General features: G+C 37.7%; 1 protein-coding gene across 5 annotated transcripts in view; it reads right to left on the bottom strand.

Moving 5' to 3' along the window:
- Positions 1-24,540, bottom strand: part of NEO1 (neogenin 1) — a 273,254-nt gene that overhangs the window by 54,089 nt on the left and 194,625 nt on the right. For 3 of the 5 annotated variants that reach the window (XM_081130187.1, XM_081130189.1, XM_081130190.1), the window contains exon 8: positions 5,442-5,661. In XM_081130187.1, coding sequence (XP_080986313.1) covers positions 5,442-5,661 — 220 coding nt within the window. The remainder of the gene's footprint in view (positions 1-5,441; positions 5,662-24,540) is intronic. The other 2 variants (XM_081130188.1, XM_081130191.1) reach the window with 1 other exon arrangement.

Here is a 24,540-nt window from a genome sequence, read left to right as displayed (position 1 = left end):
GTATTTATAGATAGTATTTTCTCTTCAGCTAAAACTCTTAATTCACAAGATTTGGAAGGAAGATGGCAATTGATTTTTTCATTTGAGGTTTCTGACACTTGGTTTGATCACAAATGATTGCTGTCTAAAAAGAAGATGTATTTTACATCTCACTAATCCAGCAATTTTCAATCTTTTTTATCTCATGGCACACATAAACGAATTAATAAAATCCTGTGGCACACCAAAATAAATATTTTTTGCTGGTCTGACCAAAAATAGGTATAATTTTGATTCATTCACACCAGATGGCTATTGTTGTGTTGCCTGTTGTCATTTTTTATTTGACAATTAAGGTAAAAGAGGTCAGTGCCCCTGACTAAATAGTCAGGTATCGCATGTTTTAAAAGTTCTTGTGGCACACCAGTTGAAAACTGCTGAACTAAACTAAAAGCTTCAAGTGAGAGCACAGATTAGGTCTGTTGTGCTCTCTGCACTTAAAAGTTTGAACAAGTTCTCTCTGAGAAAGATGGGAATGCTACTTTACTTTAAACTGAAGTGAAAGAGTATCTCATGCGTGCTCACATTCCACAGAAGCACTTAGCAGATGCTCATACGCAGAAGCAGCATCACAAATGTGTGCCAAGTGAACGAATGGAAACTTGCCTTCTGATATGTAAATCCTATATAGTAATGATATTATGTATATCTTTGTTCTATGTGAAGGGGAAAAAATGGGAGAAATGAGTGAAGGGAACTAAAAACCTAGAACAAGTTTTAATAGAAGCATTATAATTAAAAAAGTCAGTAACAGTTATAGTCTCTAGGATGAAATACCCAGCACCTGAAAAGGTTTCTAACACTAGATGGGTCTGAGGCCCCAGAACCAAGTGTCTGCCGAGTAAAAAATTTCAGGACAAGACAGAGGGAGAGTTATAAAGAACAATTCTCATAAACATGTAAGGTTACAATGGGACTTAGATTAGAAAATGTTAGCTAAGAGTCAAACAGAAAGAACAAGGTATACTTCATATTAAGACAGTATTGGGCTAGAAGTTAGGAGCTCCAGTTCTAGTTCTGGCAACACTGCTAGCTTGCTAGGGGACCGTGGGTAAGTCACTAATTCTTTGTGGGCCTCAGTTTATTCATGTATGAAATGAAAAAAATGAGATCAGGGTGACAGACTATTTTTTAAAGGGCCAAATATTTCTTAAACATTTATAGGCCAAGAGGCAAAATGGAAAATATTATGTAGTTACTTATATAACCTATTACAACGAAACCATCTGACAATGTAAAAACTATGCTTAGTTCCTGGGCCTTAAAAATAACAAGTCTGATTTAGCCCAGGATCCATAGTTTGCCAACTCCTGGACGAGACTAACAGATACCTAAAGGCTTTGTCCAGCTCCAAAATGCTACTCATTTCTGGAATAACTTACTCTATATTCTCCATTTAGTAGCTAATATCAGAAAAGTACTGCTGTTTACATTAAAGTCACTTAAAAAAGGGCAAACATTTCTTAGCTGAAAAGGCAGAGCAAGGACCCTTTGAAACTCAGGAACTCAACAGAATTTTTTAGCTCATGGCCAAGGCACATAGTGCCACCTAGTGGTTGAATTTTCAAATGTAGGAAGCAGGCTTATAAGTCTGTGAAGAAAAGTTACTTTTTAATGAGAAAATTTAGGTTTGTAAAGGTTAAATAAAATTTCTTTAAAAAACAAGTAACCAGCACCTAGTATTTTTACTTGTTTTTATACTCCTTCACTGCTTCTATTCAGAAATCATAAAGTAATGAAGTGACAAAACATATTAGTCTCCAAGAATCTGCCTTTCAAAAATTTGCAGACTTACTCTGTCTACTCCTGCTGTCATCTTCATCCAGGCCATACCTACCACACGTGAAGACTGATATTTTGTTTTTCTGACTCCATTTCTTCTCCCCTCTAGTTTTATGTGGTACTCTCAAAGTACTGCTAATAAAAGCTATTTAATAAAATCACAGTGCATGCACACTGGCTCAGGAGTCTAAAATGGTCCTTCATAACTGATTATGTCCAAATTCTTACTGGCACTCCAACACTTTGCTCCAAACTTCCACTTTATTATAATTTCTAACTAATTCCTACCCAAAACTCTGGGCCAGTTAGACTTTCTTAGTTTCCCATACTTCAAACACCACACACACAAATTAAATTGGATCCTCCTTGCATCTTCTCTTCCTTTATACTATATCCCCTACCCACTGAACTCTTATATTTTTTTTTCTCAATTCCAACTTCACTTATTAATCGTCCCTGCTTATTTCAACACATAATTTTAATTTTTTTAATGTGACAGATTTTCATTAAAAACAAAAGTATATATAGTTAAAAAAAAATTAAAAGTCCCAGTTTTCCTTGCTCCTCAAAACCTGTCCTACCCGGAGACCTAACTGTGGCATGTGTTGGCCTGTATCTTACCAGATCTCCCCAAGCCAGGTTCTCTCAACCTCAACACTACTGAGATTGGGGGGCAAGAGAACTGTTTGTTGTAGGGAGTCATCCTGCACACTGTAGGATGTTTATCAGGATCTCTGGCTTCCATTCACTAGATGCCAGTAAGCATATCCTCCAATCTCAGTTATGATAACCAAAAATGTAGCCAGACATTGCTAAATGTCTCCTGGGAGGCAGGGGGCACAAGTGTCCCTGGTTAAAAATCACAGCTGTAGGTACTTACATACACATCAAAATATATACATACAAGTCACTTTTAAAATTCCTGCATCACACTTCATATGGATATACACATACTAATTATGTGCCCATTCCTCTATGTAAGACATCTACAGTTTCCTTTTTTCATTCTTAGGAACAATGCTATAATAAACATTTTAAAAGAGTGCCCTACACATATGTATGTCTGTATATCAATAGGACAGACACCTAGAAGTGTAATCATTGGGGTGAAGGGTATGTGCGTTAAGAAGATACAAAATTCTGCCAAATCACCTTCTTCAAAGGCTACTCTAATTTATACTGTCACCAGGAATCTAGAGTGGATTTCTTCCCAGCATTTAACTTGCTGAACACTAGATATTATCAACTTAAAATTTTTGCCAGCCTTATAGATGAAAAATAACTTATTATTTTGTATTTCCAAGATTGGCAGTGACAGTGAAAACCATTAACTTTAACAAGCTTTCCACTAACTTTGTCAATCAGCATCTACTTGTACCATTTCTCTTGGGATATGTCTTTTACTTATGATTGTAGGAGCTCTTTATACAGATTGAACATCAATACAATCTTTTACAAATATTAGATTTTCCCACCTTATGACTTGATAGTTTGACTTTGTTTATGATGTTTTATCATATGGAATTTTACACAGTTATAAAACAATAAAAATAACTTCTATATTTTTTGATACATTTATCAGTTTTAAAAATATCTCTTGATCCATCTGTAATTTGTTGTTATACATAATACAAGACAGAGAACTTTTTTTCTTTCCACCAAATGGAGTTAATTATTTCAATAATCTCTTGGTTATTATTTCTCCACAGACTGAGATTTATTCTCTTAACAAGTACTTATTTAGTGCTACTACATGCCAGGCTCTGTTCTAGGTGCTGGTGACACTGTATTGAACACAATCAATACATTAATAAAAAAAAGAAAATTTCAGAGTGTTACATGCTCCAAAACAAAAGCAAAGAAATAAAACAGGGTGAAGTGATAGCAGTGGTGTTCTGGTCAATGTTTAACAGTCAGCTCTGGTTTGTAGCACTTGTCACTGCAAATACTCCCATCATGTCCAATTTTAAGCTACCAAGCCATGTCATCAGGTTTACAAAGTTTCCTGAAAATTTAATAACTGGCTTAGAAACAAGGTGGCTCTAGTGCAGCATAGTGTGAAAAGACTGAGAGGTTAAGCTGGGTGGGTTCATGGAAGCTTGAGCAGGTGTTATCTGAGGGTGACTGACAGACAAGAGCCAAACACAGTTATTCGTGAGGAAAGTACACTTTTAGTAGGAGGAACAGGGTGAAGGTCCTGTAGTGTAAGCAAGCTTGCTGTTCTGAGGGGCTAATGCTTTCTTCCTCCTGTGAAATCCTATGAAATTTGCAATGAGATTTGAAAGCCAGTTGGAGGCTTTAGTAATGTCTTGCCTTTCTATGTTAAGAACTATGTTTTCTTATCTTTGTAATTCCCAAAACATCCAGTGCAGTGTTCAGACAAACATTACCCTATGAGTGGCTCCATCTATCTGGCTCAATTATGTCACTTGAACTGCGCAAGAGTGTTAAATCAAGGGGTTTTCACTTGATTAAGGTTCCTATACCTGCTAAACTTGCCAGTGTGGTATTAAAGACAAAATATATCAAGTGTCAGCACCCTAAGAGAAATACAAACTTTATTTCATGTGTTAGGGCCCTAACCAAAACAGACATTTTAGCTTTCTTATTCTGGAGTGAAGTAACAGCACAATGAAAGAATCCATTCAGCAATGTTAGGAACACAAAGTTAGCATACGGCATGGTTCCTCCCAAAGAGTTTATAATTAGGCTGGGAAAACAACACTAATGCACATAAAATAACAGAAGAGTAACTAATGGCAGCACAAGATGATGTGCTATCATAACTAAGTGCCAGTATGAGTGGTACAAACACATATGTAAGAGAAAAGGGTAGAGAAAGCTTTGTGAGGGATCATGGGCCCAGAAGGATGAACTGAATTTAGCTTCAGCTGAGAAAGGGGAAAGGGGGATGTGAATGAAGAGACTAGATTGGGAAAAAGGCTACACAGTGATAAGAACTAGACTAGTGTCATTAGAAAGTGAGTTCAACTGGGAGGTAAGGAAAAGAAGCATGGACAGATAGAATACAGCTAGACTGTGGAGTAAAGCAGCCTGGGGATTCTGGATAACCTATAAGCAATGGAGAGGCATTGTGAGGTCCTGAAAAGGGTAGAGATGGAGAGGAACTTAACGAACGTGTTGTTTTTAGGGAAATTAATATCTAACTACTCTTGTGTCATCAAGGAGACTCCCTGAAGTTCAGCAGTCCACATACACATAAAGGTGCAGGTAAATGTTCTTTCAGATTACTTTAATAAGTTAAGTCTACCTTAATTTGTAGAATCTGAAAGTTGTAAATAAGCCATATCTTATTAGGCTGTGCTGACTGAATCTTAAGAAAAAAGGGTAGCTCTGGTTACATTTTAATACTTCAACCTCAATAGCTCTATCTACCCTCTCTCCAAGTCATCCCAGAGAGGCAGGAAAGAATACCAAGACTTCAGTCTGTTTGGGAATTTATTTATAATGGCCTAACATTAGGAAAGATGCATCTCAGTGATCATATTTTCTGGACTGAAAATTGGTCCAGATCCTGCACAACAAAGAGCCCGGGTGAGCACGACTGGGCTGGGGGGATCAAGATGTAGCCAACAGGCTTCAGACACATGGGCACTTACCTAGCAATCCCCTCCTTGGCATAGAAGACAGAGTAGGTAAGATTGTCTCCATGAGGATCTGATGCAGGTGTCCGCCACGTCAGTTTGATGAAGCGGGTAGAGACCAGAGAGGCCACGACATCCCGAGGAGCTGAAGGCAGTGGTCCCGTTGTGGCTGGTGCTAGATGGTCAGTAGTGGCACTGGTCAGTGAAGTGGGAGGTAATGTTGGGATGGCAACATCTTGTCATGTGCAAACATTGGGGAATATGAAGGGCAAACCACGACGGTTTTAAAAAGGAGAACAGAAAAAACAAAAAACAAAAAAGAAATAAACAAAACCACGATGGGAAATAAAATAAAATGAATAAACATAAAAAAGGCCATTAAACTGAAGGCTGACATGCAGGCCAGGGGGAACTACCGAAAACTAATGGGCACTATTCAAGACATATCACTGTTGAGCAAGCAGACTTTCTGGTCACTATAATTGTTGTAGGCAAGGGACAGGGAGGGTGAAAGTTGAGAGTAAAACATCTCACAGAAGGACACAGCAGTGCCCAAGTAATTTTCTTTAATCCCGAAAGCATCATACAGCATCTGTCAACCTTTGCATGTAAAAGTCTCATATATGATAAAACCTCAATATTTTCTACTTTATCAGAATGTGGAATGATGTGTGCAGTACACACGAGCCTAGTTACACTCAACATAGGTGTCCCAGGCTATCGTGACCTCACTGCAGAGGTCTGTCTTCAGTTCTGCAGGGATTCAAGGGGCACATTTTCAACTTTGGTCTAATATTAAACTCTGCTCTCTGTATTGGCAATATACAGAGACAACCTTCCTGTACTGACAACCTTCCTCACTTCGCTAAGTTACAGTTAATTTGCTATCTTATCAATTCATTTAACTACAACAGTTTAAAATTGTGAATCAAAAATTCTGAAGCCACAAAAATACAATACGTAGATAGCTTATCTGTTCGTTACAGTTCTCACCACAGTGTATATTAAAAGGGATGGATAGATGGAGCAGTGGAAAGTCAAAGCCCTGCTAGTCAAAAGCTCTGCACACCTATAGTTGTGGGTAACTTTATTACCTTCTGAGGCAGTCCTGTGGACACTTCTGATTTTACAAATTTATTCCTAATATTAAACCTAGCATCTCCTTCACATTGGGGCTAAAAAGCATACGTTTAATCTCACAATTTTTAACTAAAGGAGTTCATTAGAACTGTGCCATAACCTTAATGGGGAAATTAGTAGGAGAAGCAGAGAGGAAAACATGAAAATTCTCAACCTAGTTTTCAATGAAATGGTACAGCAACAACCCCTTGGAAATGTCTGTGAACTTCAAGAAACTCTAAAGTGAGGTAGCCTAAATAATATGCCAAAGAGAACAGATTCTCTAAGGGCAAAGGCGGAGGAAGAACAACCTGAAGTCTCTAGACAGGTGAAGAAGGGGAGAGAGTAACCCAATTGCCACCACTAACTGGACACTTTCTACACAGCACGCTAGAGCTTTTACGGACTCAGTCAATTCTTTCAACAACTCTAGAAACAGGTACTATCACATATCTCTACTTTATATGCTGAGACCAACCTTGCTCATCTGAGGTCACACAGACTAAGTGCTAAAGTGTTAAAACCAAGCTTGGTTTTTAGTTTAAGAGGTCTCTGGATTTAGCCAAATAGGAGTTCTAATCCTGGCTGTGCCACTTACTAATTATGTCACCCAGGGCAAATCAGTTATTCTCTTTCTCTAGTTCCTTTTCCTCTCCTTCTGTGGAATTTTAAGAGCGTGGGGTGCTACCAAAATGTAAGACAATAGCATGGGGAAGGCCTGGGAAGGGAGGGGAGCAGATGCCGGGCGGATAGGGTCAATGGGGGGGGGGGGCATTTGTAATACTTTAACAATAAAGATACATTTTTTAAAAAAGTAAAACTATCACAGTTCAGATACAAGTTCGCACTTCACGGATACAAGTGTCAAGTATGAATGGCCACTAAGGACTCATTCTTACCCCTTATACCTCAACAGGTGTGCTGCCTGAAAGGGCACAAATGCCTCTCACTCAGAGCTGTTCTTTTTCATACACTGTTAGTTTATTCCCACAAACAACCCTATGAGGAGTGTCAATGACAGGGGTAGATGTTGGGGCGAAGGGCAAAAAGCAGTCCGGGACTCCCGGGTTTCCAGTGTGGGAGAATGGGTGGTTAGAGGTGTCATTAACAGAGAAAGAGACAACAAACTGAGGGAGAGATGGTGAATTTAGTTTTGAACATGCTGTGTCTAAAGTACGACCCAGCATCCACAAGAGAAATGCGTAAGCAGCAATTGGAAATGGGGATCCTCTGATTTTTGTAAAATTTAAAGTCACTAAAACCCTTAGAGAGAAATGGCTCAAAGAGTGGCCTGAACACAGTCTTTCTTTGCTGCCTCATTTCTGTGCCTGTCCAAAAACACACGAAGCTGCCTCCAAGTCTAACCTGACTCACCAAGCTAACTTTTCCCAACTATCTGCTGGCTGGAGAAGAGAGGGAGTTTGTAATGAGAGGCAACAGATTATACTAGACTAAGATTTTAGGTACAAAGACCTTATGTTCAAAACTTGACTTTGCCACTTCCTAATAATGTAAAACTGGGCAAGTCACTTAGCCTCCCTACCCGCGTCCCAGGCTGATATGAACGAGATGATTATAAGTAAGAAAAGTACATGTGGAATCATATGTTATCAACATGACAAGACTAAATGGGTGACAAACAGTATAAAGGTACTAGGAAGGGAATGTAGTAAGCAGGAAGGACTAGGTGACGGAAATACATAATGGGTAATAACTGAAAAAAATCACTCAGGGAAAATTCGATTAGCCTACTGAACTTCTATAGCACACATCTGTAATTCTTTAATAGCATCCAGCATTTCCCACTTCTATTTTTCATGTTCACATTGTATCACTTGCACTAATCTATAAGCCCCTTGAAGATAAAATCTATATCTGTTTCATCTGGGATTCACTCACCATGTCTCTTATATTTTAAATAATCAATAACTGTGTATTTACTGTATTACTAAGTGGAAGAAAATTCAGTGGTGACCAATGTTTCTAGAATCTCATTACACAAAGCAGTATTTTAATCTTTTTAGCTGATACAAAGTAATACAAATATTTTTATAATGATGTTACATTGTATCAGTTAAACAGAAAATAAAAGTATAAATAATTCTGGATCAACATAAATGATTCCTAATTAGCTATGGGGGAAAATCCATGTCCATTGCAGTGCTCATGTTGAATGACCGCTACCCCCAGACTGGGTCACCTGCTGCTATTCCACATCTGGCTGAGCAGGTAAGGGAAACAGTCTTATGTAATCCCAGAGAATAAAACTGGCAGCTAAGTTATACCAGGATCAATGGCATGATGATGTTGATTGGTTTGAGGAAGTCACCAAATCCTCTTTCCTTTTTGGCAACTATAAAGCTGGACAAAAAACTGTCGAAAACTGGGACCTGTCCAAAGGCATATAACAAATTGAGGTATTTATTCCTAAGTATTTTATTCTTTTTGATGCTATTATAAATGAAATTTTCTTAATATCAGTCTCAGATTGTTCACTACAAGTACACAGAAGTACCAAATGACTTTTATATACTGATACTGATTCTTGCTGAACTAATTTATTAGTTAATTTATTGATGGATTCACTATGATTTTCTATATACAAGATAATGTTATCTGTAAATAGTTTTACTGGTAGTTTCTTGAAAAGTTAAATATAACTTAGCATATGACCCAGAGACTCTACTCCTAGGAATCTACTCAAGAGAAATGAAAACAAATGTCCACACAGATTTGTACACAAACCTTCACAGTACCATGATCCAAAATAGTCAAAAGCTAGAAACAATCCAAATGGCCATCAACTGGTAAGTGGGTAAAAAAATGAGGTATATCCATATAAAGGAATACTGTATTCAGCAATTAAAAAGATACAAAATACTGATATATGCCATGATGTGGATGATTTAAAAAAAAATTACCCTAAGTGAAAGAAGCCAGTCACAAAGAGGATTCCATTTTATATAAAATGACTTCAAAAGGCAATTTTATAGAGAAAGAAAATCACTGGTTACTTGTCACTGGGGGTAGGAGCAGGTATTGACTGCAGACAGGAGGGAATTTGGGGGGATGACAATGTTTTGTATCTATTCTCTGATGACAACTGCACAGCTCTATAAATCCACTAAAATTTACTAAGTTGTATATTTACAATGGGTGAATTTTATAGTATGTAAAATTATACCTTTTTTCTACTGTAAAATACCAATAGTTATGGACCTAGGACATTCTGTTGCTCAAAATACCTGAGCTTAAAAAGTAAATTAACCTATTTGAAGTTTTCACAAAATCGAAATGTCCAGAAATTACAAGATTTTACAAATGCAAGTTAGTCATCAAGGGGCCCATGGCATAAGTGAGTTATACAGATCTCTAGGCCAAATGTAGTAAAAGTCTTTGTTTCTTAAAAAAAAAAAAAAGATGTCTGATTATATTAAGAGTTATGCTGGTTTCTTTCCCTTCTGCCATCAGAGTTCACCCATGAAAATTAAAGATCTGATCACATCACTCCCTAAACTACCTACAGAATGAAGTCTAAACACCTCTGCACAGTGTTGAAGGTCCTCCACAGACTGGTCCCATTTGGGTTTCCAGTCTTATTTCCAGGACATGCTGTGCCCTAAGCTTGCATATTTAGAGCAATAAACACCAAGTAAATCTGACTCAAGTCAAAGGCAACTAGAAAATGTTTGAGAAAAGGTATTACACTTTCAAAGTCTTTACATATAAAAGTTATAGCTTTGACCTGCTGCTCAAATGCTTGGCAGGAGCGTCACACTGGCACTTTCACTAAAACCTCATAACCTCAACAAGCTCTTAGTGGGACTAACTAAAAATAATTCATGTGAGATCCTGAAGACGGATTGTTTCTCCTGATCTAACTTTATGTTACTTGAGCAAATCATCAGAGGTACTCTTAATTTTTCTAAGAAATCACTTTTCAAAATCTAGCTACACTGCTGTTGATGGCTCCAGTTTTAATGATACATTAGACTTGTGACTGATAAAGTGTCACTTTTAGTATTTTATAATCGTGAGTTTAACCAATATACCTATGCACTTAAAACAGTTTCTAGGTAGAGATCATTAATTTCTGTGCTGGGCATGTTGCCCTTGATTAAGTGGATCCAATTATCTTAATTGACACTAGCCAAGTGAGATGTGAGTAGGCACATTTAAGCTTTCTTTTGAAACACTAATTGTGTCCCCTTTTCATAATCTTTCTTTGAAAATAGATCAGTTTTAAAACTTATTTCAAAATCTTCTGAATTCTTTCAAAAGGTAAGAAAGTGTGTTGGGGAAATGTCTTTCTCTCCAGCCCTTCCATACCTTATGTGAAGGAACTTACTAGATTGATACTTACCAGGAACACTCACAACAGCTTTATTCAGAATTCATTGTTCAGAGAGAACTGAGTCAGATTTATGTGGTGCTTATTGCTCTCAACATAATAGCCATGTGAACAAAAGTACAATTCCAAAAAGCACTTCTGTTGGGAGATGTTAACTGGTATACCATAAAAAAAAAAGAGAACAATCAGATTTGGCAGATTGTGGAGATTTGCCATCCTTATTAGCATGTTAAAGACTCCTGGCAATTCTACAGGAGAAAAACCGGTTGAGTTTGTTAACCTAGCATTTCTCAGTCTTAATTAATCATGAAATCTCTTTATCCCCAAACAGTAATCCAGTTTGGGCAATCCTGAACTAAATGATAACCTGAGACAGTGTCTAGCAGAGAGCTCCTTTAAAAGAGCCTCTGCCTGAAAACTTCTAGTCACTGCTCAACTGCTTCTGTAAGCAGTCTATTTCATATTTTTATTTAAAAATCCAAATGTAATAAGCTTGTTATAAAAGTAACTTATACAATACAGAAGTATACAAAGTAAAAGAATTAAAGCTCCACTTTTCTTCATTCCTAAAATACCACTGTTACGAGTTTGGTGTACATTCTTCCAAATATTGCCCTTTTCAATGATACACTTATATATACACATAAATATAAGAATGAAATGATACCAAACACGTTGCTTTGCAAATTGCTGTGTGGTATAATAATGTCTTTAAGAGCTTCCCACATCAGTGTATATAAACGAACCTCATTATTCCCAATTGCTGCACACTACTCTGTAATGTAACTGTATCACAATTTATTTAATCATTTCCTTATTACTTACATTTAGGCTGTTTCCATTATTTATTTATTTATTTTGGCTATTACAGACAATGTTTCTGTAAACTTTCCTATACATGTGCCTTTGTGCATGCACATGTGTAAATATTTCTGTAAAATGTATTCCTAGAAGTGAAAATGCTGAGCCAAAGATTTGAGTATCTGAATGCTTGAGGGATGACACCAAATAATCTGAAAGGCTACTACTCTGGCTTCAATTTTAGGACACAGAGCCAAATACATTCTGGGCCCACCACTTTATAAATACTCCCAAACAAATAGCAGGACAAGAAACAGAAACACAGACTTCGTTTTGGACAAAGCTGAGAGCTATCTGTAATCCCAACCCAAAATATATGAAAAATGTGGATAGGAGAAAAACAAATTAATTAATGGAACAGTCAATCTAAGTGCCTCCAGAGGGACAGAATGATGAGAGTCAAACCAACTGACCTTGAGGAACTGCCAGCACTTCAGGGGACAGGGATGATGTGGTTAAGGTGGTATCTTCCAGATTTCTCCATTGTTAAGTTATGATAGTGGAATTAGGAGCTATTATCCTCCATCTCACCCCTGGAGATGGGAGGTTTACATTCAGGAGAAACTAAGTCAGAGAGGTTCTGGGCTCAGAGGTGACCAACAGGGAGAATTAAAACCACACACTAAAATACAGAACTCCCACCATGGCAGGGTGGCTCTGTTGGTTGGAGTGCCGTCCCATACACAATTTTGGAATTGTACTTTTGTTCACATGGCTATTATGTTGAGAGCAATAAGCACCACATAAATCTGACTCAGTTCTTTCTGAACAATGAATTCTGAATAAAGTTGTTGTGAGTGTTCCTGGTAAGTATCAATCTAGTAAGTTCCTTCACATAAGGTATGGAAGGGCTGGAGAGAAAGACATTTCCCCAACACACTTTCTTACCTTTTGAAAGAATTCAGAAGATTTTGAAATAAGTTTTAAAACTGATCTATTTTCAAAGAAAGATTATGAAAAGGGGACACAATCAGTGTTTCAAAAGAAAGCTTAAATGTGCCTACTCACATCTCACTTGGCTAGTGTCAATTAAGATAATTGGATCCACTTAATCAAGGGCAACATGCCCAGCACAGAAATTAATAATCTCTACCTAGAAACTGTTTTAAGTGCATAGGTATATTGGTTAAACTCATGATTATAAAATACTGAAAGTGACACTTTATCAGTCACAAGTCTAATGTATCATTAAAACTGGAGCCATCAACAGCAGTGTAGCTGGATTTGATCCACAGTCCAGGTGCATACAGGAGGCAACCGACTGATGTTTCTCTGGCACATCGATTTTTTTTTCTGTCTCTCCTTCCTCTCTTTAAAAATCAATAAACTTATCCTCGGGGAGAATTTACATACATATATGTGTATATGTGGTGTTCCCCCAAAATGTATGCACACTGTAACAGGTGATAGCTCAATTTTGAAAATGAAATACATTTTAATAAACACTGCCCTTATAATTATTCAAAGTGTGTGTATACTTTTTGGGGGACACCCTATATATGAAACTCCCAATCTCCCTCATGAACAAGTTCCAGAAGGCTGGCAACCAGGCTTTCTATCACTAGGCAGGAGATAGAAGCATCCCTGTCTGGATAAACTGAAGAGAAGCAGAGGAGACTTATAAATATTGCTATCTGGTTAGGTCCTAGCAACAATAACAAAAAAGATTGACTACCTAAGTCGTTCTATAATAAAAGCTGAGTAGTTAAAAAGCTTCACCTCAAAATGTTAAGAAAAACAAGATATCTGCACAGCCTCAAGTGCAGATATCTAATCTCCTAAAATACTAATTATAAAGAGAAATGGAGAAATAAATTCACAATGGAGAAATCTGGAAGACACCACCTTAACCACATGATCAAGCTGACATTACCAAATAATAAGACAGTAATACCATGTACCCAATATAGATGCTTGAAAATGGCACATAAATTCTGTAGTATTTGTCAAAAAAATCCATAGCCTTAATGTAATCATGAGAAAACACCAGACAAGCGTAAAGTGAGAACATTATACCAAATATCTGACCAATAATTTTCCAAAGTGTCAAGGTCATGACTGAGGAAAGCTGAACAACAGGCACAGCTGTAAGTGAACTAAGGAAATGTGACAACTAAATGCGATGTGGGATCCAAAACCAGATCCTAAAACAGAAAAAGGATGTCAGTGGAAAAACTGGTGATATCAGTTTTGTAGTTTACTGTTAACTGACATCAATTATTTAATTTTATTTACTGTATCACAGTTATATTAGATGTTAGCATTACAATGAAGTTGGGTGAAGGTTATTCTACAGGAATTCTCTGCACTATCTTTGTAACACTTCTATAATCCAAAAACTATTTCAAATTAAAGTTTTTTAAAAGGCCCATCCATATAAACAGAGCTTTCAATACTTTTTTAATACCATACTCTTAAATATGGATGAATTGCCAAAGACTTAAGTATTTGAGGGTAGTTCTTTCCTTTAGATAAAAATTTCCCAGTTCTTTCCTCTGTTTCCTTTATAGTGTAGTTTCAAAACCTTCCTTGAGCCCTAGTTGGTTTGGCGCAGTGGTTAGAGTGTTGGCCAGCGAACTGAAGGGTCTCAGGTTCAGTTCCAATCGAGGGCAACCAATCTATGTGTCTCTCTCACATCAATGCTTCTCTTTCTTTCCACTCTCTCTGAAAAGCAATGAAAAAAATATCCTCAGGTGAGGATTTTTAAAAACCCCAAAACAAACCTTTCTAGAAACTCTTAAAATGAAGTGGCCAAAACATACATAAGGATTTTTTTTTTTTAAATCCTCACCTGAGGACATGTTTCTATTGATTTTAGAGAGAGGAAGGGAGAGGGAGAGAGAAACATCAATGTGACAGAAAACAACTGGTTGCTTCCTGCACGTGCCCCAACCAGGGATTGAACCTGCAACCTAGGTATGTGCCCTGACTGGGCATTGAACTCACAACCCTTCGGTGCAAGGGACGATGCTCCAACCAACTGAGCCACTCCAGCCAGGGCCATAAGGATGCTATTGATACTTGTCATTATAATCAAAGATCAAAATAGTTAAAGGCATCTCCACCACACTAATGAGATACACTGAGCTAGAAATAACCCAAAGGTCATACAACTTCTCACATGTGGTATTAATAAGAATTTGTTTCATGATCCTGTACTGCACTTATGTAATTGTTGAAAATTAATTAAATCCTGCTTGTAAATAGCTATCTGATAAGAACATTCTACTTCTGTAGAGCTGCGATAATAGTGATTATATTAGCATTAACTTATGTGAACCTTTAGGCACATTTCAACAAGGTAGTTGAAAAGAGAAATTTATACTTGTTAGCATCACTGATTTTCCTTAAGTTTTTTTCTGGCTATCTTCTGCTCTTTCAAAGTATTATTTCATACACTGTATTTTTCCATACTAGAACTTCCATTTAGTTCTCTTTTATATTTCTACTTCTTTATTGAACTATACAATTTGTTCCCTCACTAGGTTCATATTTCCCTTTATATCCTTGAACATATGTGTGTGTGTGTGTATACATATATGTATATATATATAAAAGCTGCTTTAAATTCCTTTTCTGCTAATTTCATGACGTCTGCCATTTCTGGGCTTGTTTTCTACTGACTGACTTTTCTCCAGGTTATGGTTCAAATTTTCCTTTTAAAATTTTTTGCATGTCTACCAATTTTGATTATATGCTAGACATTATGTATGCTACCTGTTGTTTGTATTTTGTTGTTTTCCTTAGTAGAGAGTTGAACTTTGTTCTGGCAGGGAGTTAACCTCACAGATCAATTTGTTCCTGTCAAGGTTTGTTTTAAGCTGTTAGGATTATTCTATTGTAGTCTTGAATCTAGAGTTGTATTAGCAAGACTCTTAAAATATAGCCCTTCTATAAGGCTCCACTGAATACCTGGGGTGTTCAACAAGGTTTCTCTAATCTGACTAGATAAAATGTGAACATTTCTCAACTCTGTGTATATTCAGTAATTTTTCAGTTCTCCAGTAATTGTTCTGTCCTTAGTAAATGTCCTTTTTTGGACTAGTGGAGTCTTGCTCTGTGAATGTACAGCTTAGTGTTTAGTAAAAGACTCAAGGGGAACCCTATACAGCATTCTTGAGCTTCTTTGCATATCTCTCATCTTTCCTGTAGCCTGGCCCACAAATTCTACCTACCTTTCTACCCCCAAACTCTGACCTGTCTCCTTAGCTCATTAAGTCTGCTCCCCTCTGCCAATATGAAGTCTAGAAAGTGCTTCCAGGTTAGGAAGCTTAGGGTAACTATGGGGCTCAACTCATCTGTTTCCATTCTCTTAGGGATTATGGTCTTGCATATTTTCAAATGTTTAAGTACATTTATTTCATATATTTTGTCCAATTTTCTAGCTGTTTACAACAGGAGGGCTAGTCTAGTACTAGTTACATTGCATGGCCAGTAGTATAAGTTCCAAGTACTTTTAAGATATTACAATAATTATCAATACAATTTCAAAGAAGTACCACTGTAATAATAAATTGTATTAAAAACCTTTATGTATTTTTATTTTGTTATATTAACTTTTTTCCTTTGCAAGAATATCTACTACACATTCAATAAATGTTTGTTCAATGACCGAATAAATAAAAACTAAGAAACCATTTAAAAACAAAAATATGTAATTGTGGGGATATGAAGGACTTTAAAATATAAATGTATATCGTACGAAAAATTCTGAAGCTGAATTTCTAAACAATACTCATGTCTAAACAAGACATGAAAATAGAGACCTTTTTTTAACTTAAAAATATTAATAGACTTTATTTTTTGAGGTTTAGGTTTAAGGAAAAGTTGACTAGAAAACTCAGAGTTCCCACATACCTCTCTCCCAACACACACACAGTTTCTCCTATTTACTTATACTTTGTACTGGTGCAGTGCCTTTGTTAAAACTGATAAACCAATAATGATACACTGTTAACTAAAGTCTGTAGTTTACACCAGGATTCATTCACCCTTTGTGTCGTGTATTCCATGAGTTTTCTTTTGTTTTTTTTTTGTTTTTTTAAGGGGTGGGGGTGCTGGATAAAAGAAGGTAGAGATTAGTCAAAGAACATTTATGCATACATAGCCCATGGACACAGACAATAGTGTGGTGAACGCCAGAGGAGGAGAGGATGGGGCTGGGTGGAGGTGGGCAAAGGGGAAGAAAATGGGGTACATCTGTAATAGTGCCAACAATTTAAAAAAAAGGAAAATAGAGACTTTTAACTATGCAAAACTAGGCAGCTCTTCCTAACATTCTAGGATAAAGTAAAAGTAATACTCTTACTAGCCCAAAAAGGTGAGAATGATGTTTGTGTTTATACAGGTAAACATGAAATTCAACTTTAAAATTAATCTTATTTTTCTCTAATTAGTAAAAGTTTTACCCAACCTACTTTCTTTTTCAAATACAAGTGATATGCATTCAACACTCAATCTCACAAGATATGCCTCCAAGCTTTTGAATTCATATAAGAGTCTACATTTCCAACTCCATTCATTACACTATTAACAATCTAGCTGGCTCCTAGTTAGGGCTAATGAAGCACTCAATGGCTGGTGTCAATGAAGCCCAACCTGCACTCTGGATTCCTGAACAAAAGGAAAATTCCCCTATGGCTACAGGAAACGCTTCTAATCCCAAGCAGGTTCCTGGACGTGGATGTAGGAATGAGGAGGCTGAAGGGTATTACCACTTCAAGAACTAAACCAATAAACAGCTGTCCTCTTGGTGGGTGGGGCTCCAGGTTCTTACAAAAACTCATTTCACAACTTCTCAAGTTTTCAATAATTCTCTCTTCTCCACTTCTTGCATTACCTTATATTTTAAGTCTGATTTACCAAAAAAAAAGGCTTAGTGAAAACACCCTAGCATTTCAGATGGTATCTATAAAGTAATGTCATCATAATACCAGTAGGCCAAAGAGAAAAGCTATTTTTATAACTGCCATTGGAAAATCAATCAAAATTGTTATAGGTCAAAAAAGGGGGGGGGGGATTGTTATAGGTGCTTGTCCCATTCTGAAATAATCATAAAAATACATGCATGAATGTTCAACTATCTCAGTATTCATGCTTAAAATTTCTCTATTGTGGTCCTACTCCACAATTCTAATAAAAAAGTTCATTTTCCCTTACTGTTAATAGCTCAAAGCAAACAATAAAAAAAAACAAAAACCCCTCGAGAAGCATGGAAAAACAAGAATCCAATAAAAGAACCATTTTTTCAGTTTAGGGACATTCAAATGAAGCACTTATATTCAACAGGGAAACAATAATTACACTAGGGTATCAACTACACTTTATTAAAAATAAAAACACTAACAGAATGTGAGAAGAGCTACATATTATTTGTTCCTGAGAGTAATCTGTTGTGTAAAGGAGCCACTGAAAAATATGTGGCAGTTACAATGGTGGTGGGCACACAATGTAATATACAGATAATGTATCACAGAATTGTACACTTGAAACCTATATAATCATATTAATCAACGTCATCCCAATAAATTTAATTAAAAGTAACAACAGAAAATAAACCTGCAAATTTTAGATTTTTAATGTTTATGAATATTTGTTCTATATTGTCCAATTGTTTAAATCATTTAGTTCTTTCTGAAATCATTACTTTTTTCATGCAAAATACTTTCTTTTTTCTTTTCAAATTAAATTTGGCAAGCAAACCAAAAACCAAACTCAGAATACTTTGGATAAAACAAATTATTTTGACAATTTGTTGAAACTCTTTATCCTTTGTGTATGTTTTAAATTGTATAATAAAAAAGAAATAAAATGACTAGATATAAAAAAAAGTGAACCAAAGATCTTATATGCATATATGCATAACCCATGGAAAGACAATAATAGTGCGGTGAAGGTCTGGGGAGGGGCTGGGAGTGGGATGGAGGGGATCAATGGGGGGGGAAGGGGACATCTGTAATACTTTCAACAATAAAAATAATTTTAAAAAAAAGTAAATGAGGTTGGCGTTCTCGTGAAGATGGCAGAGTAGGTAAACATTGTGCTCTCCTCCTCCACTGACCACAACAAAATTACAACTAAATTATAGATCAACCTGAAGAACCATCTGAAGATTAGTTGAACAGAAGTCTCATAACTAAGGATATAAAGAAGCAGCCATATTGAGACTGGTAGAAGGGACAAAGACATGAAACAGGCTGGCCTCACACCCATGTGCAGTGATTGAGTATCTGAAGGCATATCTTAGCTTCAGGGGTACTCCCTAAGAAGGGGACTTAGCCTCGTGCCAGGCTCCCCAGCCTGGAGCATCACTATCAGGAAGAGGAGCCCACATAACATCTGACAGTGAAAATCAGCAGGGACTCCATCTGTTCAGGTGAGACAGAAGGCTGCTTGAAACCCAGGCATCCTCTTAAAGAGTCCCTGGACAGACTCACTTGCAAGAACTCACCCTGGGCTCTGGTGGAGGGAGTGGCTCAGGGGGTGCCAGAGACAGGGAAAAATTGAATTGTGTGGTTTAAAGGTGAGGGCTGGAAGAACAACCATAACTGTCCCTGTGTTGAGCCCTCCTCCCACATAGCCAAATTTGAATCAGCATTAACCTGGTGAACACCATTCACTCCACCTTGAGACCCCGCCTCAGCTAATTCATTTACCATCTGAGGCCCTTTCAGTGGCTAAGCCTTACAGGCAGCCCAAGGTGGTGGCATGCCTCCGGGTGCCCTGAGCCTTTAGCCGAGTGGTCCTAGGCCTGATACTGGTGGCAGCTGGCCTCAGTTTGCAGTGTGACCTCTCCCATGCATCTCCAAGCCCAGCACAGGCAGCTTCTCACTGTAGATAGCTTTGTAGCTCCTACCAGGTGGTGTCAAGCCAGTCACAGGCAAGGGTTGACCAAGAGGCTCCAGAACCAACACACCTGGTGGCTGGCATCAGACCACAACAGAACATCATCCAATTAACTCCATAAGAAGCACACACGAAGGGAAGTCTTGGCAGGCATCAGAGCCCACTGCGATGAATCCCACTCCATGGAGTCTGCCCCTACACAGCAGCTCCTATGCTGCGGTCCTGGTCAATACTCACAGCCATCCAGCCTGAGGGTCAACCTCACCCACTGATGTGGCCAAAATAATCAAGGCTAAACTATAACAGGAAGGCACAGACAACCCACACAAGAGACACACTTGGAGCAGATGACTGCAGAGACTGTGATACTGGGCCCCAAAGGACACCAAATATATAAGGCTACTCTGCCAAGACTAGAAAATATAGATCTACCTAATACACAAAAACAAACAGGGAGGCAGCCAAAATGAGACAAACATGTGCCAAATGAAAGACATGAATGAAACTCCAGAAGAAGAACTAAACAAAATGAAGGTATGCAATCCACTAGGGACTGGCAGAGTTCAAAACACTGATTATAAGGATACTCAAGGAACTTAGTGAGAACTTCAATAAAGAGAGAGTAAGCATAAAAGGGGACATAGAAACCATGAAAGAACCAGAAATGAAGAATACAGTAGATGGAATGAAGCTGGGGTGGCAATACTTACATCAGCAGACTAGATGAAGCAGAGAATCAAATCAGCAATTCGGAAGACAAGGTAGCAGAAAACATGCAATTGTAACAGAATAAAAAAAAAAAAAAAGAGGCTAGTTTAAGGGACCTCTGGGACAACATCAAGAGTAACAATATTTGCATCACAGAGGTACCAGGAGAAGAGAAAGCAAGGAATTGAAAACCTAGTTGAAGAAACAATGAAACTTCCTAACCTGGACAAAGAAATAGACACACAAGTCCAGGAAGTGCAAAGATTCCCAAACAAGAAGAATCCAGAGGCCCACATAATTAAAACACCAAAGGTCAAAGACAAAGAGAAAATCTTAAAAGCAGCAAGAGAAAGACAGTTACCTATAAAGAACTCCTATAACACTGTCATCTTATTTATAAACAAAAACACTTCAGGCCAGAAGGGATTGGCAAGAAACATTCAAAGTGATGAAAAGCAAGTACCTACAACCAAGATTACTCTACCCAGCAATGCTATCATTTTTTTAAAAAATGTATCTTTATTGTTGAAAGTATTACAGATGTTCCCCTTTTTTCCCCCTCAAACCCTTCTACAGCGCACCTGCACCTGCTACAGGCCTTCACCACACTATTGCCTGTGTCCATGGGTTATGCATATAAGTTCTATGGTTAATCTCTTCCCACCCACATACCCACCCTCGCCTTCCCTCTGAGATTCTGCAGTCTACTCCATGCGTCTATGTCTCTGGACCTATTTTGTTCATTAGATTCCACATATAAGTGAGATCATGTAAAACTGAATCAGGAAGAATCAGAAAGCCCAAATAAGGTAACAACAGCTGATGAAATTGAAGCATCAATAAAAAAAAACTCCCAGCAAACAAAAGCACTGGTTCGGATGGCTTCACAGGGAAGCTTTCTACTTCTACCAATCATTCTACTTCTTATTACAGCAGTCCCTTCCCTTTAACATTTCATAAAGGATAAACAACTTTAGCCTTTTTATGGTCTGGGAAGCTCTATTTCACCACCTATTTTCAATGACAGCCTTGCTGGATAGAGTACTCTTGGTTTCAGATCCTTGATTTTCATTTCCTTGAATACTTCATGCTATTCCTCTCTGGTCTGTAGAATTTCTGATGAGAAATCAGCTGACACCATTATGGGAACTCCTTTGTGGGTAACAGACTGCTTTTCTTTTGCTGCCTTTAAGATTCTATCTGCAATTTTTGGCATTTTAATTATCATGTGGCTGGGTATGAGCCTCTTTGGTTTCTTCTTGCTTGGGACTCTTTGTGCCTCCTGAACTTGTGTGAATTTTTCCTTCACCAGGTTAGGAAAGTTTCCTGTCATTATTTCTTCAAGCAGGTTTGCTAACCCTTGCTTACTTCCTATATCTTCTGGTACTCTTATGATGCAAATATCGTTATGTTTATGTTGTCCCACAGCGCCCATAAACTGTCCTCTTGTTTTCTAAATTTTTTTAAATTTTTGGATCTCTGATTGAGTGGGCTGTTTGTTTGTTTTTACCTCTCTTAATCGCTGATCTGATCCTCAGCCTCCACTAATCTGCTGTTTATTCCTTCCAATGTAGTCTCTATTTCTGCTATGTCACTCTTAATTTCCTTCATAGTTTCCATTTCTTTTCTCATGGTGTTGAGCATCCTTACAATCATTATTCTGAACCCTATATCTGATAAATTCCTTATCTGCATTTCATTTATCTCATCTCTTAGAGAAGTCTCTTGTTTTTTCATTTGGGGCTTTTTTGGTCTCCCCATTTTGGGTCCCTGTTTGGGTTTGTTTCTATGTATTAGAAGTAGACCTGCTGGGACTTCCAGTCTTGTGGAGGGTCTCTGGTGCAGGACAATGTCAGATGCTGTTTGTGACTGGTCCTGAGTACCCTGTTCGGAGCTTTCAGCAAACCACAGCTTGTGGCTCCCTCTTCTGAGGCTGGGTGCACTTGGAAAGGACTGAGATGCGCACCAAGGTCTGCTTTTCCTAACCCCAGGTCGAGAAGTATATCAGGCAAAGACTCAAAGCATTCAGAGATCCACCTTGGCGTGCAGGCTGACTGTTATTCTCAGCCACTTAATGACCCTCAGGCTGTAGGCCACAGCAAGGTGTAAACTCCACAGGGTAGGTCAAGAGGTTTTCCAATTGCTTTACACCCCCAAGGAAAAGGGTCTGCCTGAGAAAGATGGCTCTGCCGCATGGTGGAATGATTCAGCACAGGAATCCATGCTCTATCCCCAGAGCCCCCAACCCTAGATTCTTCTCACACAGCTCTAGTCCACTCTGCCCTTTCTGCTGGAGCCCAAGATGAGTGGCGACACCCAAAACTTAGTGTGTTGGCCCCTTAAGGGGATACCTGCATTTCCAGCAGTCTTTCCCTGGGAGACAAAAACCCTGCAGCTTTTCACAACCAGATGTGGGCACTTTTCTCAGTTCTGGTGCTCCGGACTGGGGAGCCCAGCTTGGGGTTTAGACCCAAGAGTTCTCAGTGAGAACTCCCCACAGCTGAAGTATCTCTCTGGACCTTAAGCTGCTATCTGTAGGAGCCAGGCCAGACCTCTCGAGCCTCCACACTTCCTACCAGTCTCTATGTGGTATCCATTTTATGTCCTTGGTTATGAGGGGTCTCTCTAGCTGGTCTTCAGTTGATTTTTCAGAATGGTTTTTCTATGTTTTAGTTGCAATACCAGTTTGGTCCTGGGAGAGTGTCAGTGTAGCTTCCATTTAATCCACTACCATTTTAGAATCCCAGCAATGCTATCATTTAGAATTGAAGGACAGATAAAGAGCTTCCCATACAAGAAAAATCTAAGGAAGTTCATCACCACCAAACCAGTTTTACAAGAAATATTAGACATCTTTACGGAGAAGAAAAAGATAAAAATATGAATACTAAAATGCCAATTAACTACTTACTTAGTTTAAATGTAAATGGACTAAATGCTCCAATCAAAAGACAAAGGGTGGCTGAATGGATAGGAAAACAAGACCCATACATATGCTGCCTACAAGAGACTCCCTTTAGATCAAAAGAAACACACACCGAAAGTAAAGGGATGGAAAAAAATATTTCATGAAAATAGAAACAACAACAACAAAAACTCTGGAGTAGCAGTAATTGCCAGGCAAAATAGACTTTACAGAGACAAAGAAGAACCCAGCAATTCCCCTTTGGGTATTTATCCGAAGAAATCCAAAACTAATTTGAAAAGACATATGCATCCCTATGTTCACTGCAACATTATTTAAGATATGGAAGCAGTGTACGTGTCCATCAACAGACAAATGGATAAAGAAGTGGTACATATGTACAATGGAATACTACTCAAACATAAACAAGACTGAAATCAGTCAGACAGAGAAAGACAAATACTATATGATTTTACTTATATGTGGAATATAAAGAACAAACAAAACAGAAACAGACTCATAGATACAGAGAATAAACTGATGGTTGCCAGATGGGAGAGGTATTGGAGGACTGGGTGAAAAAGGTGAAGAGATTAAGAAGTACAAATTGGCAGTTACAAAGTACTCATAGGGATGTAAAGTACAGTACAGCAAATACAGTCAATAATATTGTAATAACTATCTCGGGTGCCTGGTAGGCGCTAGACTTATCAGGAAGATCACTTTGTAAATTATATAAATGTCTAACCACTATGCTGTACATCTGAAACTAATTAAAATAACACTAAATGTCAACTGTAATTAAAACTTTTTTAAAAGGAGAAAATAAAGACCTGACACTTAAAAAAAAAAAAGTGAATGAGATTGGATGAAATTGTACTGAACACACGTCTACCTTCTTTTCCAACCAAAATCTCTTGAAATTACAGGAAAAAATACTTGAATAAGAAAAGATGTCATCCTTTAAATAAAATGTTGAGAAAGTCTCAAAAGATAGAAAGTGGTTTGGCAAAAACAAAAGAATAGAGAAAATGTACAGCCGAATCTGGCAGAGGAAAAAATAGTTTTCAAATGAGTAGATAAGAGCAAGATCAGACACGCTCCATGGATTAAAGACAAGACAAAACATATAGGTAATTAAATAAAGAACTATCTTCACCCTTCTGCTCATACTAAGCCACATATTACCCTAATTTATCCTTGGGATAAACTGTACCTCTCAAAACAGAGGTACAAAACTCAATAAAGAAATAATGAAGAAAATAGAATAAATAAGCAAATAGGAGAAAACTTTAAAAGATGTTAAAGATGTGAACCATAAAACA

Source organism: Miniopterus schreibersii (assembly GCF_964146895.1).
Source record: "Miniopterus schreibersii genome assembly, chromosome: 1".
In the NCBI taxonomy this organism is placed as follows: domain Eukaryota; kingdom Metazoa; phylum Chordata; class Mammalia; order Chiroptera; family Miniopteridae; genus Miniopterus; species Miniopterus schreibersii.
Note: the sequence above shows the minus strand (reverse complement) of the source record. Positions and strands in the feature narration are given on the sequence as shown.